This window comes from Schistocerca gregaria, chromosome X, assembly GCF_023897955.1.
Source record: "Schistocerca gregaria isolate iqSchGreg1 chromosome X, iqSchGreg1.2, whole genome shotgun sequence".
NCBI lineage: Eukaryota > Metazoa > Arthropoda > Insecta > Orthoptera > Acrididae > Schistocerca > Schistocerca gregaria.
Window position 1 is genome coordinate 551,419,738 of NC_064931.1, and position 27,671 is coordinate 551,447,408.

At 38.4% G+C, this 27,671-nt stretch overlaps 1 protein-coding gene across 2 annotated transcripts in view; it reads right to left on the reverse strand.

The window, feature by feature from the left end:
* The window catches only part of LOC126297448 (potassium voltage-gated channel subfamily H member 6), a 2,320,485-nt gene that overhangs the window by 106,454 nt on the left and 2,186,360 nt on the right, over positions 1 to 27,671 (reverse strand). The window contains exon 21 of one of the 2 annotated variants that reach the window (XM_049988300.1): positions 6,349 to 6,438. The exons of the other annotated variant lie outside the window; for it this stretch is intronic. Within the exon in view, the coding sequence (XP_049844257.1) occupies positions 6,349 to 6,438 (90 nt within the window). The remainder of the gene's footprint in view (positions 1 to 6,348; positions 6,439 to 27,671) is intronic. 2 annotated transcript variants of the gene reach the window in all.

Genomic DNA, 27,671 nt, shown 5'->3' on the forward strand with positions numbered 1-27,671 from the left:
AACACTGGTAGCAGTTACTTCTGTTAAATATCTGGGAGTATGTGTGCAGAACGATTTGAAGTGGAATAATCATATAAAATTAATTGTTGGGTAAGGAAGGTACCAGGTTGAGATTCATTGGGAGAGTCCTTAGAAAATGTAGTCCATCAACAAAGGAGGTGGCTTACAAAACACTCATTCGACCTATACTTGAGTATTGCTCATCAGTTTAGGATCCATACCAGATTGAGTTCACTGAGAAGATAGAGAAGATCCAAAGAAGAGTGGCGCGTTTCGTCACAGGGTTATTTGGTAACCGTGATAGCGTTACGGAGATGTTTAGCAAACTCAAGTGGCAGACTCTGCAAGAGAAGTGCTCTGCATCGCGGTGTAGCTTGCTCGCCAGGTTTCGAGAGGGTGCGTTTCTGGATGAGGTATCGAATATATTGCTTCCCCCTACTTATACCTCCCGAGGAGAATACGAATGTAAAATTAGAGAGATTCGAGCACGCACAGAGGCTTTCAGACAGTCGTTCTTCCCGTGAACCATACGCGACTGGAACAGAAAAGGGATGTAATGACAATGGCATGTAAAGTGCCTCTGCCACACACCGTTGGGTGGCTTGTGGAGTGTAGATGTAGATGTAGATGTAGAACATCAACACTGCAACACTGCAAGTCCGCTGTTGCTGAAAATTGTCTTCCCACTGGAAATTCAAAGAAATATGATAAAATAATGATTTTGACCACAGCAACATATTTTTGGGATGCAATTATTAAAGAACCTGTGGAAATATGTCTGGCAGAAAATCTGATGATCTGTGGTAGGGACTACCAGTTAGACAGTGTGTAGGATGTTATCATCTTGATGATTTGCTTTAATTGAAGATGACAGAATGCACTGATGGCCACAGTGAGTGCTAATGCAGAGGACAACTGAGTTCTGCAGTTCCACAAGCAAGGGCACTACCACCGGGTAGTGTGGTTCATCTGCCAACATCATGCATGTGAAGATTACTCAAAGTGCACTGTATGCTGCAGAATGGAGGATGTCTTCGTCAGTCTTTGATGGCTCATCTTAGAATGACTGGCAGGTGCCCAGCTGGAATATCATGGTACACAACGACGATTGGCGGCAAGACCAAAATTTGTTTGAATAATCAAAATGTGTTTCAAAACCAACGAATTTTCTGATCAAATTTAGAGGGAATGTGTAGAGAAAGCATTATTATCTGAGGTAGAATGAACTGCATGAATTTGAAGAAAAAGATTTATTTGTAAATGTATATAATACGAAAAAGGGCAGAAGTAGCTAACAGACAGATGAAATTGAGTTCTGTACCAATAACTATAGTACTATTATATTTAATAACAGAATCAGGTATATTATAGGAAAAGAAGGTTTCCAAGGCATGATGCTGGTAAAGAAACAAAAGGCACAGCAACTAAATTAGGGTTTCAGTTGTGGACTACACTAACTAATTTTATATTTTCAAGAAGTGGTTAATCTGACATTGTCTTTGCAGATGGTTCAAATGGCTCTGACAACTATGGGACTTAACATCTGAGGTCATCAGTCCCCCAGAACTTAGAACTACTTAAACCTAACTAACCTAAAGACATCACACACATCCATGCCCGAGGCAGGATTCAAACCTGTGACTGTAGCGGTCGCGCGGTTCGAGACTGAAGTGCCTAGAACCACTCGGCCACACCAGCCTGCGTCTTTGCAGAGATATAGTAAGTTAAAATGCAAAGAGAACAGAGTGTAAGGGTTTACTTTCTACAAAGAAGAGACACTTCTGAACTGTCATTTTATATTTAAATACAAATAGGAGGGAGACACATGAAAAACTGAAACCTAGAGTGATGGAGCACATGCAGTCAAAGGTAAATACATAAGCTCTATTCCACAGAATAAACCTAATTCTTTTAGGAGATTGAGATAAACAATGATAAAGGAAAAGTGTGATTAGCTGTCAGAAGTCAAGAAAGTCCCTTGTAACTCATGATCAAAAGATTTATCCTGATGTATCAAAAGAAAAATTGTGCAAAATCTAATTTAATATGAAATAGCCCTAGAATAATTTTGTAATAAATTATATTTTTGTTAAACAGTAGACAGTAAAAACTATGTACCTGTCAGTGCATGAAATGAAAATATACCTTGATCCATACAATTACTTTGTCAAAGGATAAATAAATAAATAAATAAAAAATAAATTAAAAGAATCAGAGATTGGTAGGAGACTAAGTAAATACTGCGCAGTAAGTATTAATTTATGGAGTTCCAAGATGCTTAATCTGAGTGATATTGCTTCACTGATGAACATATAATGTGACAGTTTTTATTTGTATATTTATTGATCCACTCAGTCATTCAGTGTACAGAAGTGTACAACATGATATGGCAGAAGTCAAACAAATAATAGGAGAACATACATAGAAATAGCACTGTTTCTAGTAGTGTACATCTCAGTGAAGATATATATATGTATTCATAATAATACCAGAGTAAGAATAAGTTCAAATAATAATGTTGGTCATAATGAAAAAACAAAAGTTTATTAATGGACACTAGGTTACTTCTAATGAAACAGTTTACTTTTTAAACATAATAAAAATATATAATTTAATTTATGATAGATCACATTCAAGAAAGTCTTGTAGTCTGTAAAAGCAGTGCTTTGCTAGGAGTGCACTTAAGGATTTTCTTTAAATTTTGTTCATTCTTGAAAACTTTGTACTTCTTTCGGGAGATGGTTGTACGGTTTGATTCCCATGCATTTAATACTATTGCTATATAGTTTAGTAGAATGGGGAACAAGTCTTAAGAGTTTTTTTTAACCTTGCATCATGATGATGACTGTCCAGCTTCCTGTGCAATCTAATGATGTTTTATTTAATAAAACAGATAAGTTCAAATATGTATTAGCTAGTGAGAGGCAGTGTGTTTAATTTTTTAAAGAACAGCTTACATTTATCTCCTTGCTTTTTGTACAGGATTATTATTATTGCTTATTTGCAGTATAAATAATTTTCTTGATTCAGTACTGTGACCCCTAAAAAATAATTCCATAGCATAGTACCGGTTCTGAATGGAAAAGATCATAATACATGCATGTCAATGTGCTGGCATTTAGCTCATCCCTCACTGAGTGGAGCATAAAACAAACTTTGCTTAGCCTGGACTAATCATGTCAATGTGTTTTTTTTCCATGTGAATGTATCAGTGATGTCAGTCCCCAAGAATTTTGTTTCATTGACAAATTCTACATTGCTGCCAATTAGTATTAATGTTGGAACAAGGGGAGTTCTGTTCTGAATGGTGCGGAAGGTCAAGTATAGTGTATTTTTTGCATTTAGGCATAGTCTATTTGATGCAAGCCATGAGTCTAGTTGGGTTGTACTCCTATTAATTGCTGACTGAAGAGATTCATCTGTATTTGATGCAAGGATATTGGTATCACCAGCAAAGAGAAATAGTTGATGTTAGGCTATATTCATTTATTTGAAGAATAAATGTAGAAAAAATTAATCATAGTGAATAAATGTCAGCAAATTGCCCCAACAGACTACCAGAAGTGCTATGGAACAAGAGAAGATTCAGCCAGCAGACTTTTGACATACACCAGTATCCAAAAAATAATTGGAAAAGTTTTAAAACTGAAGATATACATGAAAAACAGCGAGAAAATCAGGAAATTCCTTGCACAAAGAGAAAGCATTGACTAGTGCATATGAACACTGATAGCTGTATGACATGCTTGGAAACAATGTTGTATGCTCTCTATTAGAAGGATCTAAAAATCAACAGATGATCCCATTCCTAGAAAGATAAATGTGGAATCCCAAACACATTGCCAATGTCACTTCCAAACTGTAGTTTGTCTTCCCAAAGTTATCCCAAACATGCTCAGCAGTGTTCTGATCTGGAGACATTGCTGAGTCCATATGATATACATATTCACTTGTGAGAACCACCTCCTTCTGGTAAAGAAGAAGAATGGTGGATCACCTGCACCTCTAAAATCCACAAATAAAGATGTGAAGACATACACTAATCCACTGTAATTTCTCCACAATACAGGAACCCACTGCCTCTAAACTGATCTCTTTGATTTATATTCATGTAAGTGTAGCAGCCACAACTTTCAGATTCCTAGTTGATTGTGGAATGAGAATTTCCCCATAAACTAAAGAGGGAAAATTATATGTAAATGCCTCCAATCAGTTATTCATGCCATGATTTTGCTGTTATTGACTCCAGAATATACTGTCCAATCTCCATAATGCTGTGAGTGAATCACACACTACCACACATCTGTCATACTGACCAAACAATAGTTAGGTGGCATTACACTGAAATCTTCATCAACAGACTACAATCTGCTTACTACAAAAGTGCTAACACATTCGTGACAGTATGGGTTTAACGTACTAGCTTTAATTATGTCTGAATCATATGCAGTTTTGCAGTCCAGAGTGACCTACACTTTTCCCATACGAGGCTTACAATTCCAGTTTTTTGGGAGATTTTGATGGACAGTTACAATGACTGCTCAGCTTTTCTCCAAATATTTTCAGTTTTGCTTAATATATGGACACTAACTAGTGCATCTCTCATTGTGGTGAGGCTGAAATTGATGGCAGAAGGCAGAATGATGAGATTTATCTAGCAGTGATTCGCTGACGAGAATGCCACCCATGATCTAGTGCCATGTTCCTTAACTTTTTTTTTCTTTGGGGGATACCAAAGCACATTTCAAACTTTTTTAACACCCCTACATGTGATTTTTCTCCTAGATGCAAAAAAGCAACTACATAAAGTAAATATAAATATAAATAAAATATATAAAATAAGTGATAGACATCTAGGGATATGTTATGGATTTTATAGACATTATTGTACCCATGAAAGCATTTTAATGGAGAAATCTACTGATTTCAAGCAACAGCACAGCTGAGTGAGAAAGAAAGCTTTCCAATAGCAGTCAGGCAAAGACTCATCAGGACATTTGATAATGAAAAAATGTATCATTGGGAAAATATACTAAATGGTCATAAACAATAGCTTCAGTCTACCATCTCCACTATATTAGCTTGTTATCCATACGCACTTTGAAAACTATATTTCAAATATGTAACTTTATGGAAGACAATAGTGTGTGTTTTCTGAATACTGAGTGTCAGCACAATAGCTATATTTATACATAACAGTGGCACAGTGAACACAGAGTGACAGCAGAACAGTTATGTATAAATATAAGTGATATGATATGTAACTGATTAACTTATATTTTGCACCATTATATCAGGTTACTGCAGAGAGCCAAAAATCTAACCCTGAATGAAAAAAAAGTAATTTAATTTCATCACTAACCAATATCAATAAGTAAGAATTTCAACCATGCTGTGATCCAATGGTTAAGCGATAACAAAGGCATGATGATGAAATCTTTTTTCTCAAATGCATTGGCATTCTGTTTGACATAACCATAACTTCATTCTGTTTGAAGATCTAAACCACAGATGTGATTAGTGAGAATTGCTTTCTTTTTTAAAACTGCATTCAGTTTTCAAGTGATAACCTCACATTCACTACTCCAGTCTATGCATCACTTTGTAAATAGCCCTTCTAGGAAAACCTAAATGTGTTACTACATCCTCTTATGAGACAATTTGCCACATAATTAAGTCACCTTTTTTTATAAAAAAAAAGGACAAACATTATTTTATAGAGGTATATGAATTTCATTTCATAAAACTTATTAATTACATCTAAAATAAATATTAAAAATAATTGTCAGATATCAATGCTATATCTTTAAATGAACTCCTCTTTTTTTATTCTACAATGCTTAAAATATGCATTATAATATTATTGTACATAAAGACAGCAGAAAAAAACCTTTAAAATAAACATAAAAGCTATGATAAAGAAAGACAAAAATCATCTTATCTACCTGATGTTGCCCACATGCTCTTAAGAAGGAAATAAGATGTAGAAAATAAAAGTTTTTATAAAACAAGATACTGGAAGAGATTACTTAGTACATGAAATGATTTATTATTTGTCTGGTATAGCGTGTTGAAGTAAGACAAGAACAGAAGTCGATATGAAGCATGATACTGAGTCAACAGAGGAGAAACAGGACAATGGCATGTTAAACATAAACTGAAAATTTATATAAATTATATATGTATAGCCTAAAATGAAAAATTTCTTGCTGCACAAGAAAGTATTTTGAAAGGTAGATAGCTGTAACAATTTAGAAACTGAAATCTGGTACTCTACAAGAAATATGCTTGCACAGTGAATGAGTGAAGCAGACATGCTTGCATGCCTCATGCTGGCTATATGCCTACCAGTCTTAATGTCAGTGTTGTGGAGCCTCTGGCTGGAAGACCTGTGCAAGCGGAGATCCGTGAAGCTTCTTTTCAGTTGCGAGAACATGCCTGCACACAGTCAAACATGAGGTTCAGTTAGACTGTGGTTGTAGCAAAAACTGATGTAACATGTTGTCTTAATGATTACTAAGAAGCTTTCTACAGCAAAATGAAAGTCTGAGGTGACAAAACTGAAAATCTCCATGCAATTATAGCATTTACTTGCAGCTTTGTAATGAAAAGAATCTGTGAATTGTTTATGAACAAACTTTTAAAATTTCTCAGCCAAACTGCCATTCAAGCACATGATGATTGGCGACTTATTTAGCATGAAAATGTGATGTAACATTATTAACAGAGATTAGTCTTAATGGCAATGCTTGAAAGTAAGAGGTGTCATTTTTTTCACAAGGTAGAAGCAGAATTCATGAGATATGGAACAGCATACTGAAAATTCTTTTCTCACAACTAATTAGGCAATAAAATAAAACTTCAGCTATCTCTGTCTTCACCCAGCAGTGAAATGTAGCTTAGACCTAATTAATAGATTGGAGTACAGCTGGAGTTTGGATGTCAATCTCTCAAATTTTTCCCAGCTTTATTAAACTGATAAGGCTGGAAATGGTGGAGACTAAATGGAAAATACAAAGTGGACTTACTTTCTGAAGGACATTCATACAGTTAGTACATAGAATCTCTTGGACCAGTATAAATCTAAATTTAACTGTAACCTTGCATGAAGGTCCAGTATCTGATTTAGGATTCAGTTCCAAACATGTAATAACTAAGAAATGTTCCATAGCATTCAGGCACAGTCCTCATTTCAATAAATCTCATAACATGTATTTTTCTCATGAAAAAGTAGAAGACATCAATATCAAGTAGCTATTTTACTCATGTCAATCAGAGAGACATTTTCAGACTACATGAGAATCAAAGCACTGGCCACTGAGTCCAGAGATTAGGCATTGCTTTCCACCTGAAGTGAAACTTTTAATTTCTAACTTTTAAACAAGAAGTTTTCAATAAATAAGACATTTTTAATAAATTGATTGATAAATATCTACATATGAATATTAAATTGTATTTAGAATTACTGAAAGACTGAATTGTCTGGAAATGTTACATTTACATAATAAATGATATGAAGCACTACACAAATATGTGTTGTTATGTTCAACTTCTGACAGTTATCCTCTTAGTTTCTAAATAGTTACTATTACCATCAGTTTTGATCACAAATTTATTTATTCTGGTAACTGGTTTTGATCATGCCTGTGGTCATCTTCAGACCTATAAGTCATATACAATGTTTGATCAGAGGGTTACATACATGAAAGAAGTGGGCAGCGGCTCTAGTATATAAGTAAGAGGTGCACTGCTCTATCTAACAGTGATTTACCATCAGAAGGAGGCGCCTGCTCACACAGCATTTTGGTAATTCATCACCTTATATCTTTGTAATTTTATATAATTTTCTTTAATGTATGTAGCCCTCTGATCAGACTTTGTATTTGACTTATAGGCTTGAAGATGACCACAGGCATGGTCAAAACTGGTTACCAGAATAAATAAATTTGTGATCAAGACTGATTATAATAGTAACTATTAGTAATAACACTTATCACTGTCTGTTCCCACGATGTATTCAAAAGTAATCAGTTTCTAAAGATACTGTATTTCTGTTATTCACATGTAGTAGCAGTGATTTACTATCTATAAAAGGGGCACTTCTGAGGAAGTGAGTGTTACTCACAGAAAATCATTAGGTATACTCTACCTATAGTGGATCCTTATTCATATGCATGACAGTCACAAGGGTTTCACACTATTTCCCCAATCTGGCTATTACAGCCAGCAGCAAAATCACAACAGCAATGCCAGACATAAGATGTGAATAATAGTTCATGGCACCACCACCACCAAAGTTTATATTTGCCCATGCCTTCAGCTAATGGAGGGGGTGCACCTTTGAAGGTGTTATTGGTTAGTGTTTTAGATAACTGCATTAACAGCATCAAGTAACACCACAACAGCACAATATATGATCCACTGAGAGTATGGACACACACCTATCTAATGCAGAACTGACCACTGCATGTCATGAGATTCAGACCGGACAGTATAAAGGAAGGTATGGAGAATAGGGCTGTCAGTAACGAAGCAGTGACAGCAGAATGGGTCAGTCAGAAGCACTTAGTGATTTTGAATGTGGACTAGTATTTTGATGTCACCTGAGTAACAAATCCATCTGTGACACTTCAACCCTTGTTAATATACCCAAAGTGACTGATTGTGACACAGTTGTGAAGTGGAAACATGGAGCAGAAACCAGAACTAAATCAAGACCACCAGACTCATGGACTGATGGAGAGGGACCACCAAACATTGGGGAGGGTCATTGAAAAAAATTGCATTAAATTATTGGATGGAGTTGCTCATGAGTTCCAAAATGCTGTCAACAGTCTTGCTAGTACAATGACTGTGTGCAGGATGTTGAAAGAAAGAGATATGTTGGTCAAGCAGCTCTACTGCAGTCAGTGCTAAGTGACACTTGAAATAATGGAGTAAAGAGTGACACCACAGAACAATGGATGTTTGTAAATGAGTAACTTGGAGTGATGGATCATGCTACACCCTGTGGCAATCTGACAGAAGAGTTTGGATGTGGCATATGCCTACAGAACATTACCTGCCATAATGTGTAATGTCAACAATGAAGTAGGGAGGGGGTGCTGTTATGGTATGGGGGTGTTACTTGTGGTTTAGTCTTAGTCCCCATATTGTGATAATGAAAATTCTAAATGTGGAAGCATATGAACACATTTTACAGTTTGTGTACTGCATGGAGTAGAGATAGTTTGGAGATGATGATTGCTTATATCAACATGACTAAGCACTCTGTCATTAAGCACCAGCTGTGAGGCAATAGTTTTTGGACAATTATGTTCCTTAAATGGACTGGTATGCCCCAAGTCCCAATCTAGAGCACCTTCAGGATGAGTTAGAATGTTGAATTTGCTCCAGATACCAGCATCCAACATCATGAAGATAATGCCAGGTGCAACATGTAAATAATAGTTCTCTGGTTTCAATTCTTGAGGAATAATAGGCTGCCATTCCTCCACAGATGTTCAGACCTCACTGAAATTGTACCCAGCACAGTTCAAGTGGTCATAAAGGTGAAAGGTGGATACTCCCCACATTAATGTCTACTTATAGGTGTCCAGCTAACTAGATCATATAATGTATTTTGACAGCTGTCCCCAAAACATATTGACCATAATAAATTCCATTATCTATGACTGTGAAAAATACATATTCTCTGACCCTACAGAAGGTGTCACAGCCTACTGCAACTTATCGTAGAAGTTCAGAGTACATTAGAGACAATATTAAAGCTTAAATGATGACATACAAATATAGATCAGCACCAGAATATCAAGCAGCTTCCATTCATTAAAGAAACAATCCTCAATACTTTCAACTCAATGAATGGGCCACAGTGTCCTCCAATTGAATGTATGGTCAAAGAAATTCAGCAGTGAAACCTTACTCCATGAAATGCATATCATTTATGAGATGATTTTTTATGATTGCAGAAACACAATTAAAACTTCACTCCCAGATTAGATAGATGCAAAATAATTAAAGATGACTGGGTTAATGGGAAGGATGGTATCACCCAATATATCCATTGAACTATTGCATTTCTACAATTAATGGTACCCTGTATAATGCTATAGCCATCATGTGTAAAACTACTAAATGATTCATTTATAAGTGTGTGATTTAACTACTCACTGAGAACAGTCATATAAAATTACTGATGTTAGAAAATTTTCTCCCACATGTGGCCACATTACTAACTTTTTAGCAATCTTATAAATTACATTAGAACAAGAGACTGAAATCCAGCAAACCAAAATGGTGCAGAAACTCACTAATAGAAGATCAAAACGTTGTAATATTCAATATCCTTCCACCACAATGGCATCTTCTTCTTATTGAACAGATACCATTGTTACCGCTTACCTCTCTCAATTTATGTGGCTGTGACAACCTTGAAATATCACATTAGATTGGTTGAGCATCCCATTTTTATCACTTTGGCAGAAAACATGGCTTCTCAACTCCAAACAGTTCGATCAGTTAAATGAAACTGTGACTGAACTAACAAGAAGGGTTATTTGTCTTACAAAAAATGAGGACATGACCAGTTCTCTTCCCATCTCATTTGAGACATTACATATGACTGTTTCCTGGATGTATTGTAGTAGGATCTTCTAGAAACATTGCCAGGAAAACTATTTACTCTGTTTGCAACAACCAGCCAATGATATGGTGAAATGACAAATTGTTCTTGGATTATGATTTTAATAAGATTAGAAAGCTGCCTGCCAAAGAAAGTTGTCTAAAATGCAAATATGAGACAAGTAATTCTTGAAACTGTACAAAAGAGATGACTGGAAATTCATGTGTGTCTCACTAAAGCACAGTGTTCAAATAATAAACATATGCCAAGAAGCAGATAGATTTATAATTACAAAATATGCTCATGAAATTGTAGATACAGTTGTGAGCTGGATAAAATTCTCTACAAACTTAATCACCCCATCATCTGTTAATACACATGAAATTTCATTTCCTCTCACTATGATTATAATTAAGGTACTTCATCTGTCATGCAAGAAAACCTCTAACACCACCATTAGGCTTGCCAATATTTGTCACATGATGCTCACATATTTGCTATCAGAAGCATTACATCTGCTATGCATCCTCAGTGAACCTTGGCCTACAGAATCTCTCCCAAAAATATGGGTATACCCATATCAAAGGAGGGAAAAGAACCTAGTCATTCTGTGTTTTATAAGTCCATTTTTCTTTGTTCCCACATCAGTAAAACTCTAGAAAGGATTGTGAAAATATGACTGAAATGATGGCTGGAACAAAAAAACTTACAATACTGGACTCGTAATTGCTTCAGAGGGGGAATCAGGATTTATGACAATGATTTATGAGTAAAATCTTAGCCACATTTGTCTAGGGAATTTTCCTTATCATAGTCTTCTCTAATATCATAGCTGTGTATGATATCATTCAGATTCCATGACTAGGAGATAAGCTTTGAACTCAGAATTCTGGATACGTTCATGACAGGTATATATGCTACTTCTAACTTCATGGGCACAGATTTGGTTGCACACAAGATGTGGGCCAATGCAGAATACCATGAGGCTTGCCTCAAGGGATAGTCTTCAGCTCAGTACTGCATATCACATGTATTGCTGATATCAAAACGTGTGCCCTGAACTGTTAATATATTACAACATGCAGACTATTTATGCATCTACTTAATGGCCACTTTCCTCAATAAAGTAGATTGTGCTGTCACAACACTGGATGATTGTCTCATAAAAATATTGGATAGAAATGTCACCTACCAAATACTTCATAGTGGTGAGAATGAAGTCTTTTGTGATGGCACTGTTGTGCAAAACATTCTCGGCCTTCTTACCACATCAACTCAGTTGCTTCTGATGAAGACAATGAAGGTAATCATCGAAAGCTTGAGGTATTACCATAAACTGATGTAGCAAGAAGTCTGAGAATGTTTCATACAACTTCATAATGGTATTTCCCTGCAAATGTACACAACATCTTCCATGGATGAATTACTTATGACATATGGTATTATATCAGTTAACTTGACTGCATATTTCATGGGATTAACTCACGACCCATGGAAGGAAGGAATATCAGAGTTTAATGTCCCATCAACAATGAAATAATCAGTGATAGAGCACAATCTTGGATACACAATCCATGGTTGATTAAGATGTCTACATTGAACATATTCTTCCAAGAGTGGAGCAAGTGATAAATATTCTGCACATGTTGGTACATAATGAGTGGGACACACATGTCATCACAAAATGGTCACATTCTTTTGATTGCTCACACTGTAATGCAGTGACCAGATGATATGAAGATATCTATTGATGGGACAGTTACAACAGATCAACATTATGATGGTAGTGGCTTCTATTTTCCTCATCTCCAAGCATAGTTTAGCTACACAGAGTCAGAATATGGTTAGTAAGACTGAATGGTTGAAATTTCTAGGCTTTCAGATACATAGTAAAATGTCATGGAAAGACTATGTTCATGATTTTGTTCAAAGACTTAATGCGGGTATTTTTACTATTACAACAGTATCTGAAGTAAGTGACAGTTTACACACAACAAGTAGTCTACTTTGCTTATTTTCATTCACTTATGACATACGGTATTATATTTTGGTATAACTCTTCTCATTCTCAAAGGGTACTTCTGGCTCAGAAATGGGTGGTTTGGGCAATAAGTGGTGTAAGTTCGTGCATCTCTTGTCGACCCCTGTTCATTAGTCTGGCTATTCTGACACTGGCCTCTCAATATATACAGGGTGGAGAAAAATTGTGTCATGAAATTTTAACCATGAATAGCTTATGTCAGTAGGAATCAAATTACCAATGTTGTGTAGGTCCATAACGCACAATTTTTAAACTACAGGAACTTGGTGCCACATGCTCCAATTGGGCACAGGATTGCCCTGTTGCTGGATGCTCTGGACAATGCATAACCATGAATGTTTTGCCTGCCAGAGATCACAATGTATCCAAAACATCAACACACTTGGTGGTAGTGTGCCAAACTTCCTCTCTGGGGCCTGAGGCAAATCCGTCATTGTCCTGACACATCCATTGTAGTTTCATGATAAGACGTGCCGGGAACAAACCCATCAACAGCTGTTAGTCCACATACAGAAAGTCTTTTACAAAGGGCCTTTTTTGTAAATAGGACATTGTTTACTTAAAGCAGTTGCTCAAACTGGTGACTCTCTGACATGACAAAAGCTTGGTAACATCGAATGGTGTTTTGCCAAACTCTTTCAAAGATTCCTGGCATTGCCCTGATGTGATTGGCAGCATGTTGAATGTGATCTATTAATTACTTTTTGTTTCTAGGTGTTTCACATTTGGGTGGGTGAACAAGAACATTGAAGAATCCTCACAGGAAAAAGTCTGGTGGCATGAGGTCCGGTGGTCGCAGGGGCCATGTCCTATGAGCACCTCTGCCAGTTACCTGGCCTTTGAAGAGTTCATTTAAATATCTGCACACAACAAGACTGTTATGTGCAGCTGCCCCATCATGCTGCAACCACATGCATAGCCAATTATCCAGGGGAACATCTTCCAGCAGGCCAAGTAGAGTTTCTTCCAAAAAGTGAAGTTAATTTGCCCTGGTAAGTTTAGGAGTTAGGTGGACTGGCCTAATCAGATGGTCACCCACAATCCCTGCCCCAATGTTGAACAAAAATCTTTCCTGGTGTCCATGGATATATGTGAGATGAGGATTTCCCCTTGCTAAGTGATGAATATTTAGAGTGTTGTAAAGGCCATCCTGATGGAAGGCAAACTCATCGGTAAACAACACAATGGCGGGGTAGTCAGTATCTCGTACAACACGTTGCAGAAACCACCAGCGAAACCCTAGCCTGTGTTCGTAGTCTGCCACAGGAATTAGGTCTTGGACAGGGTGAGAACTAAATGGATGCTGGCCATAATTCCTCAAAACCTCCCAGACTAACTGATGAGTGACCCGAATGTCGTGTCCAATCGCTTGAGTACTTGTCGTAGGTGCTTCCTCGAAGCACTCAAGAACAGTCTCTTCAAATGCAGCATGCCGTCATATTCGAGGTCTTCCAGCATCACCATGATATCCTGCTAACGAGCCTGTTTCACGAAGTCACCAGTGAACTGCTGTAAACGTTTTCAGGTGTGCGTGGCATCTTGATGAGTATCATTCCCCATACAACCGCCAAGCTTAAAGTGCATTACTGTCAGCTAGTCCAAGGACAAAAACCATACCTTGTTGTTCTCCAAATGAATACCGTGCCACCATGCTTACTGTATGACTAAATCGCAGGTGATGTGCGTGTGTGCTCTGAAGCGAAGCTTATGTGTGAATGCCTCTGACATGAGGTGGAGACAAACAGCAAGACCTATTCGACACATAGGCGTATTACATTGGGACAGTGATGGGGAAAGGGACATTTGTATTTGTGAACCAACAACCATAGTTCTGGCTGTCAATTGATAAATGGCAACAGGGCAATCCCATGGCCAATCAGAGTGTGTGGTGCCAAGTTTCCATAGTTTAAAAATGGTGCTTTGTCGACCTACAAAACATTAGTAATTTTGATTCCTAATGGCATCAGCTATTCCAGGTTAAAATTTCATGACACAATTTTTCTCCACCATGTATATTCTTTACTGTCATTTCTTATTAATAATGTCAGTTTATTCCCAATAATTAGCAGCTTTTGCAGCAATCCAATATACATTTGGATCACACTTCCTTGTCTTTTTTGCAGAAAGGCATGCAGTATTCTACTGCATCCATTTTCAATAAGCTACAATAGGAATTAAAAAACCTTACTAATAATCCATGTGCTTTCAAATCTAAACTGAAGAGTTTTCTCATGGCTCACTCCCTCTATTTTGTCAAGAAGTTCCTTGTAAAATTAAGCTGATGCCTATGTTATACTGTTGAATGTGTTTACATGTACTTATAGCTTCACTTTTTAAGATTCATAAATATTTTATTATATATGTTATTACTTTTCTGTTATAATTTCATGCACTGACACATTCCATGACCATGGAGATAAGCCCCTCAATTTGGTCCTATGGAACTAGACATGTAAAGTAAAAATAAAAAATAAAAAACTCTACTTCAGAACATGTTAGTGTTTATGACAGAGGCAGTGGCTATCATGTAATTTCGTACATTTATCAGGTTTCTAGGACATAATGGCATCTAAATATTTCACTCATTAATGGCCAGTTTTATAAACTTCACTGACTGGAGATCAATTTTGCCTTAATTCAGAAAATGAAGCTAGATCATGAATTTTCTGTGTCATGTAAAACTAATCTTGGATGAAGAAACAAGGTTCAGTATTGATCAAAATTAACATGAGATACACTTGGTAACACCACTAAAAGCAGTTCCCAACACAATTATCATACTTTCATTATAGATATTGATCATATATCATAGATACACATTAGTTGTTTTTGATAGTTTCATGTTGTAAAGATACGGGAAAATATTCTCAGGAAGGATCATTCTTCAAAATTCTCCGCAGTTGAAAAAGATTTATTGCTGGAATCTGTCTTGGGCCAGTATCCTGCAGCATAAAATGCTTAGTATTAATAGTAGCATACACACTGTAGTCTGTGGCAAGTTCCTTTGGTTAGTTTTAGAAAACATTCTCACAGTGTTTATTCATATTATTGCATAGTTTTTTGTCTAATTGAAACTTTAGCTTAAATTGTTTATCTTTTAATTCCAAGAACTGGTCTGCTCTTTCACAGAACTCATGGGGAGCTTGTTGTAACTCATTGACAACAATTACTGGAATCGTCAGACAGTACCATAAACAAAAAGAAACAATACAGTTGAACACAAAGTACGTCCCACTACAGTGGCCAGTGGGCCAGAATGCTAGGAAAGCAGCAGGTGATGATTCAGGCAGTATGGTTTCAAAACTTAGTTCATGACAAATACTAAACTGCACAAAGCAAATAAGGAACACTTATCTGAAAACCCACCATTTTTCTCCATTGTGACACAGAAGTTTGAAATTTAGCTCAAAATGCCTACAATCTGCCATTGTTATGGTGTAAGAGCATGGCATCCCGAGATATCACCCTCAGGCTAAGCAATGCTTCAGACAGCATGGTGTCGGTTAATGATGTCACACTGGTGACAAATCTCACCACAATTTTGCCCAATGCCACCATGGATGTGTCACACAATGGGAAGGTTGTCACTCTCCACTCTTACCCACATCTCATCCCTTCCTTTGACACCTCTGCAATAGAGATCAGACCACCATCATCTAGCACTGAAATCATGCAGCTCTCTTAATTGGCCAAGAAAACCATTTCAGATGCACCACCACTCAGAACTGACAAGAAAGGGCCTCAGAAGGTAACATAAAGGGCACCAATGAAACCATCATTTCTCTTGGTGCATGTATTACACACATTTCATAATCAAAAATGACAGTTTGTGATGTTCAAGAAAACAATTTTCTTGCTAACCTTTGACACTGCCAACATCCCCCAGACAATTCAATCATTCTCTAAGGACATCGTGGGACAGGAACCCAATTGAAAATGATCTGACCACTTTGTATTGAATAGGATTGGGGAGAAGAGAAGTTTGTGGCACAACTTGACCAGAAGAAGGGATCAGTTGGTAGGACATGTTCTGAGGCATCAAGGGATCACCAATTTAGTATTGGAGGGCAGTGTGGAGGGTAAAAATCGTAGAGGGAGACCAAGAGATGAATACACTAAGCAGATTCAGAAGGATGTAGGTCGCAGTATGTACTGGGAGATGAAGAAGCTTGCACAGGATAGAGTAGCATGGAGAGCTGCATCAAACCAGTCTCAGGACTGAAGACCACGACAACAACAACAACAACACTTTGAATTGTAGCATGACTATAATTTTGTTCACTGGTATGCAGGGTGCAGCCACTAGGGACTGGTCAAAATGATTCAATGAAATTTGAACACAATCCAAAGCAGCTAAGTGGGTTTATGCTTTTTCAGACATCATGTTTTAAGCCCTCCTGTGGCCTGATCCTTTAAATGTGCATGAATAAAATGCAAAACGGTCCAATGTGTTCCTGTAAGACCCCCAGTTCAGAAACACCCTTATTCCCACCCACACAGCTTTATTAACCACTTTAAAAATGTACTTGGTCACAGACAACTCTTAAAGGATTCCTAACTGCCTGCAGGCAGGCAGCTCTTTTCACACCCTTCAACTAAGTGGTGCTATGCTCTTGCTGCTCTAGTGCCTTCTTGTGGGCATCCAGAATCTAGGGGGTGTCAAAGGGGTTGCCTACCTGCTCACACCTAGGACTCCATCATGGGTTGTCTCTGTGCAGGTACATTTTTAAAATGCTCAATACAAGTGTACGGGTAGCACCAAAGATGTTTCCAAACAGGGGAGATCTTAGAGGGATCCACTGCCATTTTTTTCACACATATGTCAATGTTGCTTCTCCAAACATCCCCCTTCCTCATAGCAGCACGGGGGGGGGGGGGGGGGGGGGGGGTGCATGAAATACGATAGCTGAAACAGCATAAACAACAATTTCTGCTTCAAATAGTGTTCAAATTTCTTTGACTGATATTGAAAACTTCCTAGTGGTTCCACCATGTATACCAGAGCACAAAATTTTGTTGTGCTACAGTCCAAAGGAGCCAGATAATGTTCAATGGTGTTGCAGGCCCATGATGTCCTTGGAGAAGGGTTGGATCATCTGGGGAATGTCAGCAGTGTTAAAAATTGTCAAAAACATCATTTTGTTGCACATCACACTGCAAATTGTAATTTTTGACCATGAAATGTGTGTAAATGAACACCCCATGGGAAGCAGTGGTTTCACTGAAGCCTTTCATGCCACTGCCTTGAGGCCTTTTCTTGTCAATTCGGAGGTGCAGTGTGTCTGAAATGTTTTCCTCACCAACCATAAGAAAACCACATGAGTTCAATGCTGGGCATTACTGTTCTCACCTCCTTCACAAAGGTGCCAAGAGAATGGCTGATGTGTGGGAAAGAGAGTTGTGACAACCTTTCCGTTGAGTGACACATCCACAGTGGCACTGGGCAGAGTTGTGGTAAAATTTAGTGACATTGCTACATCATTAACCCACTTTATACTTCATGTGAACTTCTGAACGGAGGCCTTTTCTTCACGTGTCAACACCTTGCTGTTCAAAGTGCCGACAAGCCTAAGGGTGATGTCTTTAAGGCACCATGCCTCTGTACCTTACAGATGAAGGCTATACACATATTTCACATATATGCACCCCCATGGGGTAAAATAAGGGTTTTTCAAATAAGATACCCTTTAATTGTTTTGCATATTATATACAGCCAATATGTGTTTCAGAAGCTGATAATTCATGTCACTCAGGTTTTTAAGCCACAGTCATTCAATACTAAAGAAATCCCTGAATTTATTGCCCACCAGGAAAGGTGTTACACTCAGATTATTCTTAGAACTGAGAGCTAGATGACATGAGAAGTAGAAAGCTGGATAATATTTAACAAGACATGGAAGGCATATGAAAAAGTCAAAAATGTTGTCTCTATTAATGGGAAATTGAGCCTAACTGTGAAGTTATCTGGATACAAGTAATAAGACAAGTCGAACAAATGTTAATCAACAGATATTTTTGCTGGCCTCCAGATTCTGATATAAAGGTTGTAAAATGAGTAACAGACTGTCTAAAATCAGAAGCATGGAAATTGCTAATCATGTAATTTTAGTTGGAATCAACTTTAACTTAGTGACTATTGACTGGGACATTTATGGAGTCATTGCTAGCAGTAAAGACAGTCAGTCTTGCGAAGTAGTTCTGACATGTTCTCCAAACTGTCTTGAGCAGCCAGTTTGACAAGCCACATGAAACCAAAATATTTTAGACATTGTAGTTACAAACAGTCCTGACATTATTGACAATGCCAGTACAGAGACAGGGATTTGTGATTATGATGTCATCATAGTGCTGATGGTTACTTGAGTTAATAATCCCATCAAGAAGGCTAGGAAGTTCTGATATGATTGGCGAAGAGGAGTTATGGAAAAAATGTGAATTGTGCTCTGAAAAAGTATGTGCTGAGTGAGTGAATTAAGGACAGAAAAGACCCACCACATTTAATAACTAATTTCATAAAATGCTTTGGAAGCAGAGGTTGTTACACTCTAAGGTCAAAAAAGAATTTGGAAATGTCAACAGGAAATAGTAGAAATTCGTGCAGCTATAAGAAGATTGATCAATGGGGCATATAAGAACTTTCTCCATTATACCTTAAGGAAGGATCTTACTGATAACTCACAGAAATTTTGGGCCTATGCCAATCACTAAGTGGGTTGAAGGCTTGTACTCAGTCTGAAGTTGCAATAGAAGACAGTAAAATGAAAGCTGAAGTTTTAATTTTCATGTTTAAAGAAAGCATTCATACAGGAGGGTCATAACACTGATATACTGCATTTGACCATCACACAGACTCCCATACAGGGGACATTAAAATAGACAACCCTAGTACTGAGAAGCAACTGAAAGGGTTGGAAACACAAAGTCACCAGGCCCTGGTGGAATCCAAATTTGGTTTTGGCCCCTTACACAGCTTGCATTTATTGTGAATCTCTCACTCAGCACAAAGTCCCAAGCAACTGGAAAAAAGTACAGGTAACACGTGTAGATAAGAAGGGTGAAAGAATGGACTTGAAAATTACAAATCCATGTGCTAAACTATGGTACGCTACAGTATTCTTGAATATACTCTTAGTCTGAATGTAATAATTTTTATGGAGACGTTAATGCTTCTGTCCACAAATCAGCAGGGATTTAGAAAATATTGCTCATGCAAAACTCAGCTGGCCCTTTTCTCACACAATATCCTGTGAACCATACATAAAGGGCACAGGCAGATTCCTTATTCCTATATTTCTGGAAAGCATATGACATCTTTCCCCGCTGCAGAAGTCCCAGTATATGGAACAAGTACTCATATATGTGAGTGGTTCAAAGACTTCCTAAGTAAAGCATGCTGTCCTCAACAGTGAGTGATCATCAAAGACAAGGTATCATCTGGGTGAGAAGTAACCTATGATTGTTTGCTGACGATGCTTTGTCTGTGGGAAAGTACTGTCATTCAGTGACTGTAGGATGAGACAGTATGACTCATACAGAATTTCTATTTGGTGTGATGAATGGCAGCTTTTCCTAAAGGAAGAAAAACTATTAATGCACATGAGTATGAAAATCTATACGGCAATTTTAAAATATAGTAATAGTGGTATGCTGTGTGATTAATTCACACCGATTAAATACCTAGGTCTAATATTGCAAGGCAACATGAAATAAAATGAACACACAGGGATGGTAAAAGGCAAGGCTAATGGTAAAGACAAGTTCATTGAGAGAATTTTAGGAAAGTGTAGCTCATCAACAAAGCAGACCTCATGTAGAATAGGGGTGATTTGTGAACTCCAATGGGAATCCCTGGAGGGAATACATTGAGAAAATTTAACAAATGGGTATTTATATCAGAATGATTCTACTGCTGTCAGCACACATTTTGTGTAAGGATTGTAATGACAAGATAAGAGAAATTAGGGAGCGTACAGAGGCCTATAGTCAGTTATTTTTCCCTTACTCCATATGCAAGTGGAACAGTAAAGGAATCGACTAGTAGTGGTACATTATATCTTCCTCACCATACACAATATGGTGGCTTACAGAGTATGTACATAGATGTAGATGAAACAAATATGCTCATCTTATTAACACAGTGAAGAAAGTGGTTGAGCTACTGTGGTGTGAAACTTTGGTGAACTTACCCTGTATACAAGTGCAATGCATTCAAATATAAATATGTGGACTTCCTTAAAAATGAAGCAACATACAACAGGTTTAAATGCATCTAACCACTTTCCTAAACTTAATGCAAAGGCATATAACATGTGGAAATAAATGTGGGAATAAAGATGCTGGCAGAGAGATAAACAGTACATTACTATAACCTGCAACTAACTGATTCACCCTCAAAGGTCATAGTTTAAGGATTGAACATATAACTGAAGGCATTAAATGTCCATCATAAGTATTTACTTCCATCACAGTTCCTATGGCTACATCCACACAATAGAGATCAGAGACTCACCAACTTGTTCATGTGAGTCAATGTCAGAGGCAATCTAAATCATTTATTCTTTCATACAAGTGCTGTCATGACCAGCAAGTCACTTTATGCTGCAGACTGAGGAAGGTGAAGCAGCAATTTTTCACTAGTATCAGCACCACACATCAAAAAACACAAAAACTCATAGAATAATCATGGACTTACAATAGTGTGTTACCCACACATATACATGAGTATATGTGTACCATCTCATGGACTGTCAGTCAAGTGATAGCGCTGTATCTTAACATGTTTCATCATTATGTTATCAAAGCCATCATATAAACATAAAATTGCACATCATTTCCTCTTTAGAACAAATTAGTGTATTTGTACAATTCCCTTTCCCTTCAATAATCTAACATGAAGGTCTGTATGTCCAGCTGTCAGGATGTGATATTATGATATGTTACCAACTATTATGAGCACTTTACATATTTTTACAAAATCACTTTTAATCACTAGATGAATCACCTATGTAGGAAAATGTTGGCTGTGTGGGGTATTCACCAAACTCCAACACAAAAATAAAAACTAGAAGGTGAAGAGCTGTAACTAAAAATATGTTTGAGGTAGTGTGAGGGTGTGTGGAGTATATTGTTGCATGAAGCTAATTATTTTTGTCACAGTAGTTTGTCCTCACTTGCTTCTGGCAAAGAGGAATTGCCTTTGCCAAATTTATTTTTCTATTATATCAGGTTAAGAGTATGGTTTTTATCATTATTTATTGATGTCATTCAAAGATGCTTGAGCATTGGTAATTGTTGGTGAAGTGGTCAAAGTAGTGCCAACAGTTACCAATGCAGGCATATTCTACCACTTTCATGAAATAATACAGCAATTCTTATAATACAAAATTTACAAGTGAGAAATACTTGAGCAAATGTGACTAAAATTGTCAGTATGCTATTTCTATATTTCAGTTCACTTATAAAGGCTGTTACCAATCTTTATAAACACTACAGAGCAATGATTAACTTCAAGTAAAAAAAAAATTAAAGTCAATCAATAAGCAAACTTATTTCCTAAAGTCTTCCACTACCAATGCCAAGAAAATTTGGATTAGCACTATTTTGTTGCCCATATAAATTATCACAACCTGCAATCATTATCTCCAAATGAAATTTCTAAGTTACTATACTGAGGTTCAGACTACCCAGTAATTACCTTGGTGAGACAGTGTTTGGGTTGGAAAAAGTTATGAGATAATATCTTTATGTTATCACACAGAGAAAAAAAGCAATGATGTGCAAACCAACTTTAAGTTGATGACTTTTTTTAGTGTATTGTAAATGACTGTGATAGTCACCACAGACTATTGCTTCTGTCTGACTGATGACACAGTAAGGAATCCAGATTCTTCATAAATACACTCGTGGAAATTGAAATAAGAACACCATGAATTCATTGTCCCAGGAAGGGGAAACTTTATTGACACATTCCTGGGGTCAGATACATCACATGATCACACTGACAGAACCACAGGCACATAGACACAGGCAACAGAGCATGCACAATGTCGGCACTAGTACAGTGTATATCCACCTTTCGCAGCAATGCAGGCTGCTATTCTCCCATGGAGACGATCGTAGAGATGCTGGATGTAGTCCTGTGGAACGGCTTGCCATGCCATTTCCACCTGGCGCCTCAGTTGGACCAGCGTTTGTGCTGGACGTGCAGACCGTGTGAGACGACGCTTCATCCAGCCCCAAACATGCTCAATGAGGGACAGATACAGAGATCTTGCTGGCCAGGGTAGTTGACTTACACCTTCTAGAGCACGTTGGGTGGCAAGGGATACATGCGGATGTGCATTGTCCTGTTGGAACAGCAAGTTCCCTTGCCGGTCTAGGAATGGTAGAACGATGGGTTCGATGACGGTTTGGATGTACCGTGCACAATTCAGTGTCCCCTCGACGATCACCAGAGGTGTACGGCCAGTGTAGGAGATCGCTCCCCACACCATGATGCCGGGTGTTGGCCCTGTGTGCCTCGGTCGTATGTAGTCCTGATTGTGGCGCTCACCTGCACGGCGCCAAACATGCTTACGACCATAATTTGCACCAAGGCAGAAGCAACTCTCATCGCTGAAGATGACACGTCTCCATTTGTCCCTCCATTCACGCCTGTCGCGACACCACTGGAGGCGGGCTGCACGATGTTGGGGCGTGAGCAGAAGACAGCCTAATGGTGTGCAGGACCGTAGCCCATGGAGACGGTTGCGAATGGTGCTCGCCGATACCCCAGGAGCAACAGTGTCCCTAATTTGCTGGAAAGTGGTGGTGCGGTCCCCTACGGCACTGCGTAGGATCCTACGGTCTTGGCGTGCGTCCGTGCATCGCTGCGGTCCAGTCCCAGGTCGACGGGCACGTGCACCTTCCACTGACCACTGGCGACAACATCAATGTACTGTGGAGACCTCACGCCCCACATGTTGAGCAATTCGGCGGTACGTCCACCCGGCCTCCCGCATGCCCACTATACGCCCTCGCTCAAAGTGCGTCAGCTGCACATACAGTTCACGTCCACGCTGTCGCGGCATGCTACCAGTGTTAAAGACTGCGATGGAGCTGCGTATGCCACGGCAAACAGGCTGACACTGACGGCGGTGGTGCACAAATGCTGCGCAGCTAGCGCCATTCGACGGCCAACACCGCGGTTCCTGGTGTGTCCGCTGTGCCGTGCGTGTGATCATTGCTTGTACAGCCCTCTCGCAGTGTCCAGAGCAAGTATGGTGGGTCTGACACACCGGTGTCAATGTGTTCTTTTTTCCATTTCCAGGAGTGTAGTTCAAACATTCCAAGGGGAGATCAATAACCATTTACAATTAAAAATGAAGTATTGTTCAGTATTATTTCACAAGCACACACTTAACACTTATATATGCTGATCAATACTCTACACTACACTACACTATTTGTCTCAATATTTTTTAAATTCCATTCTGTCTTAATGTATGTAACAACTTTTCTTTTTCCCATATTAGTTCTGCATAAGTAACCTGCTAGAGTGCATTCTTCTATATGTAGCTTATTGGTTCCTGTAGTTATGTGGGCACAGAGCTCTCTCACTTTTCCAAACAGACAAGAACTCTTCTTCCTTATTACTTAGTCCTCTAATATTTTGATGAAATAAACTAACCATATTTTTCTGTGCATTTTGTGGGACTCTTCTGTTAATTTGACTCCTTTCAAAACAAGGTGCCTGAATCCTGATTCTAACCTAAAAAAGGTCTGTCTGACATCAGTATCAATACTGATTTTGCTTTGTGTGATGGTGGCCCCTCATATTCTCTGTGAGAAGCACAGCCAATCTATTTTTGCCTCTCCCACACAGATGTAGGTCATGTCCGGTACATCCCCCTGTTCCAATTCTAGTAACAGGCACTGTACTAATATGAGATTTCATTTCAGTCAGCGGCAGTCTGCTCAACTCTGTGTTTTTATGGCTCACACCACTGTTGATCCATGGCTGGCCATGATGCTGCGGGACATTCACAAAACTCCAATTTGTGCATGTAGTTGCTACTCCTATTTCATGCAGCTCTTCCCTAATGTTGTAATTACAATCCATAGCCAGGCTGTTCCCTTCTCAACCTACTAAAGGTTTATCAAAACCTTTCCACAAATTCCCTATCCCTTCTGTCACCTAGCTAAGGCTAGCATTTGGCTTCACAATACTTGTGACCTCGTACCCAGCACCTGATTAGACCTGTACCATCTGGTCTACATTCTTCCCAAGGCAACTATCTATCAGCAAGACTTTTTTCTTTCTACTCTCTTTCGTTATTGACCTACACTGAGTTTTTTTTGCTAGATATCTGTTGCACCTTATAATGACCTACAGCTGGATGAGGCTCTTCCCCTACTACTTCAGGTAGCCAGCATCTGTTGATCTGCCAACAACTAGTCAAGAACTATCACAAAAATCCATTAGCTCAATTACTATCAATGACACTATCTGAAACAATGTTGTGCAGTTTGAAACTTTCCCAATGTTGTAACACCTTCATTGGTCCATAGGCGCTGCATCCAATAATGTTGTGTAAGCTGCACAATATTTCAATGAGACAGCTGCTCATCATCTTCATATACTTAGATATGTTGCTGCAGTGGCTCACCAGTGTATATATGCCGGCTCACTAGAAAAGTGCTGGCACCAAGGAATGGGCTACAATATCATAGTAGATGAATCATACAGCACAGTGACATCCAGTACCCCCTGCCTGAGAAATGGGCCATGTTCTTTGCATGTACAATGTGGGAAAAGTGCAGTTGCAAATCGCAGCACAGTATGCATGCATGCAGGTAGAGTTATGGCATCCAGTTTAAGTGTGGAGGCTATGATTCCCCATCTGTGTTAACTTAAATTTATTCACCTGCAGCTGATGCTGCCTTAGTAAGACCCAGTTTATTTGAAGTTTCTTGAACAGCGTGACAATCTTGTAGGACACATCACCAACCTAGGGTAGAAAAACAACCCTTGTAAAGTTCTCTGTTTTGTCTGTTTGTTCTTGAGGTATAGTGTGTGCAGGTTGAAATGCATTACAAATATGTTCATTGGAGTACCTGTTTATAATAAGACAGAGTGAAGGTGGCTAATCTCTACTGATAAGCTCCCTGCATCTGTGATAACTCTAGTCCTGTGAACGAGAGTCTGTAATGTGTCACTGCATTGAGATGGGTGACGGCAGGCCATAGCTTATAGATACAGGCCTGTGTAAGTTGGTTTACAAAACACATTGTGACCCAAGGGACCATCTTCTTTTCTGTGGGCAAAGACATCTAAAAATGGGAGGTCTCAATTTTTCTCCACTTTCATGGTGAAGCGAATGTTCGGATGAAGGCCATTTAGGTGTTGCAGAAACGCAGGGCATGTTACTGCCACATGTGGCCTTATTACAGAGGTGTCATCCACATACATCCAGAAACATTTAGGTTTCACACCACTGACTGAAGTGGTTTTTCTTACTCTTTCATAAAAAGATTAGCTACTATGGGAGACAAAGGGCAAACCATCAGTTTTGCTCAAAATACTGTTCATTAAATAAAAACTAAGTCAAGGTAAGCACATCTTTGAACAGATGTAATATGTCCTCCTCCAACATATCTCCTATAAGCTGTAATGAATCCACCAGGGATACTTGTGTGAACAAAGAGACCACATTGAAACTCACTAATATACCAGCTGGTTCAAGACGCAAAGTCTTCAGTGACTGTATAAAATATTCTGAGTTTTTTTTATACAGAGAATTAAGACTTCATGTCATGAACCAGCTGACATATTAGTGAGTTTTGATGTGGTCTCTTTGTTTACATGTGTACCTCTGGTGAATTCATTACAACTTATAGGGGTTAATTTGGAGGAGTACATCTTACATCTATTCAAACATGAGCTTACCTCGACTTACTTTTGATTTAATATTTTGAGCAAACTGATGGTGTGCTATGGGCAGTCAGTTGTCTCCCATGGTAGCTAACCTTTTCATGAGGGACTTCAAAGAAAAACACTTCAGGCAGTGATGATGAAATCTAAATGTTTCTGAATATATATAGATGACACCTTTGTAGTAAGGCCATGTGTGACAGCAACATGTTCTGCATTTGTGGAACACCTTAATTCTCTCCATCTGAGCATTTGCTTCACCATGAAAGTGGAGACAAATGGAGACCCCCCCCCCCCAATTCTTAGATGTCTTGGTCTGCAGAAAAGGAGATGGTTCCTTGGGCACAATGTGTTTCATAAACCAAATCGCACAGATCTGTATGTATGAGCTATAAACTGCCATCACCCATCTCAACACAGTGGCATATTGTGGACTCTCTTTCATAGGACTAGAATTATCTCAGATCCATGGAGTTTACCAGCAGAATTTAGCCATCTTCACTCTCTCTTTGTACAAAACAGGCACTCTGATAAACAGATTTGTAATGCATTTCAACCTGCATCCACTAAACTTCAAGAACAGCCAGGAGAAATGGAGAACTCCACAAGGATGACTTTTCTACCCTATGTTGATAGTGTGTTCTTCAAGATCAGCAGGCTGTTCAAGAGACTTCAAATAAAATGTGCTTCCTGCCCTCCAGTGCAAGTGCAAATGATGTTGGATTCCATTAATGACAATCCATTAATGACAATATATAAAATCCCATACCAGTGTGCAAAATCATACATTGGCTAAACGTGTTGCACTGTTAATCTGTTGATCTGAATCTGGCTCACTTCCCTGTCATATTAAGCCAGTATAATGTAATTTAAGCTACAACAGCAGCTCTCACTCAGTGTTCATTCTTCATATAAAATGAACCATAGTATTTCTCCTGAAATGTCTATGGCATTGACTAATTCATTTGCTTATAATTGCCAATAGTACATTATCATATTGTGTGCATTCTAAATTATTTCAAGTATGATTTTAGGTTTGGGACATCCTGGTTTTTCAACATTCAGGTGAAGGACAGCTGCATTTAAACATTTGA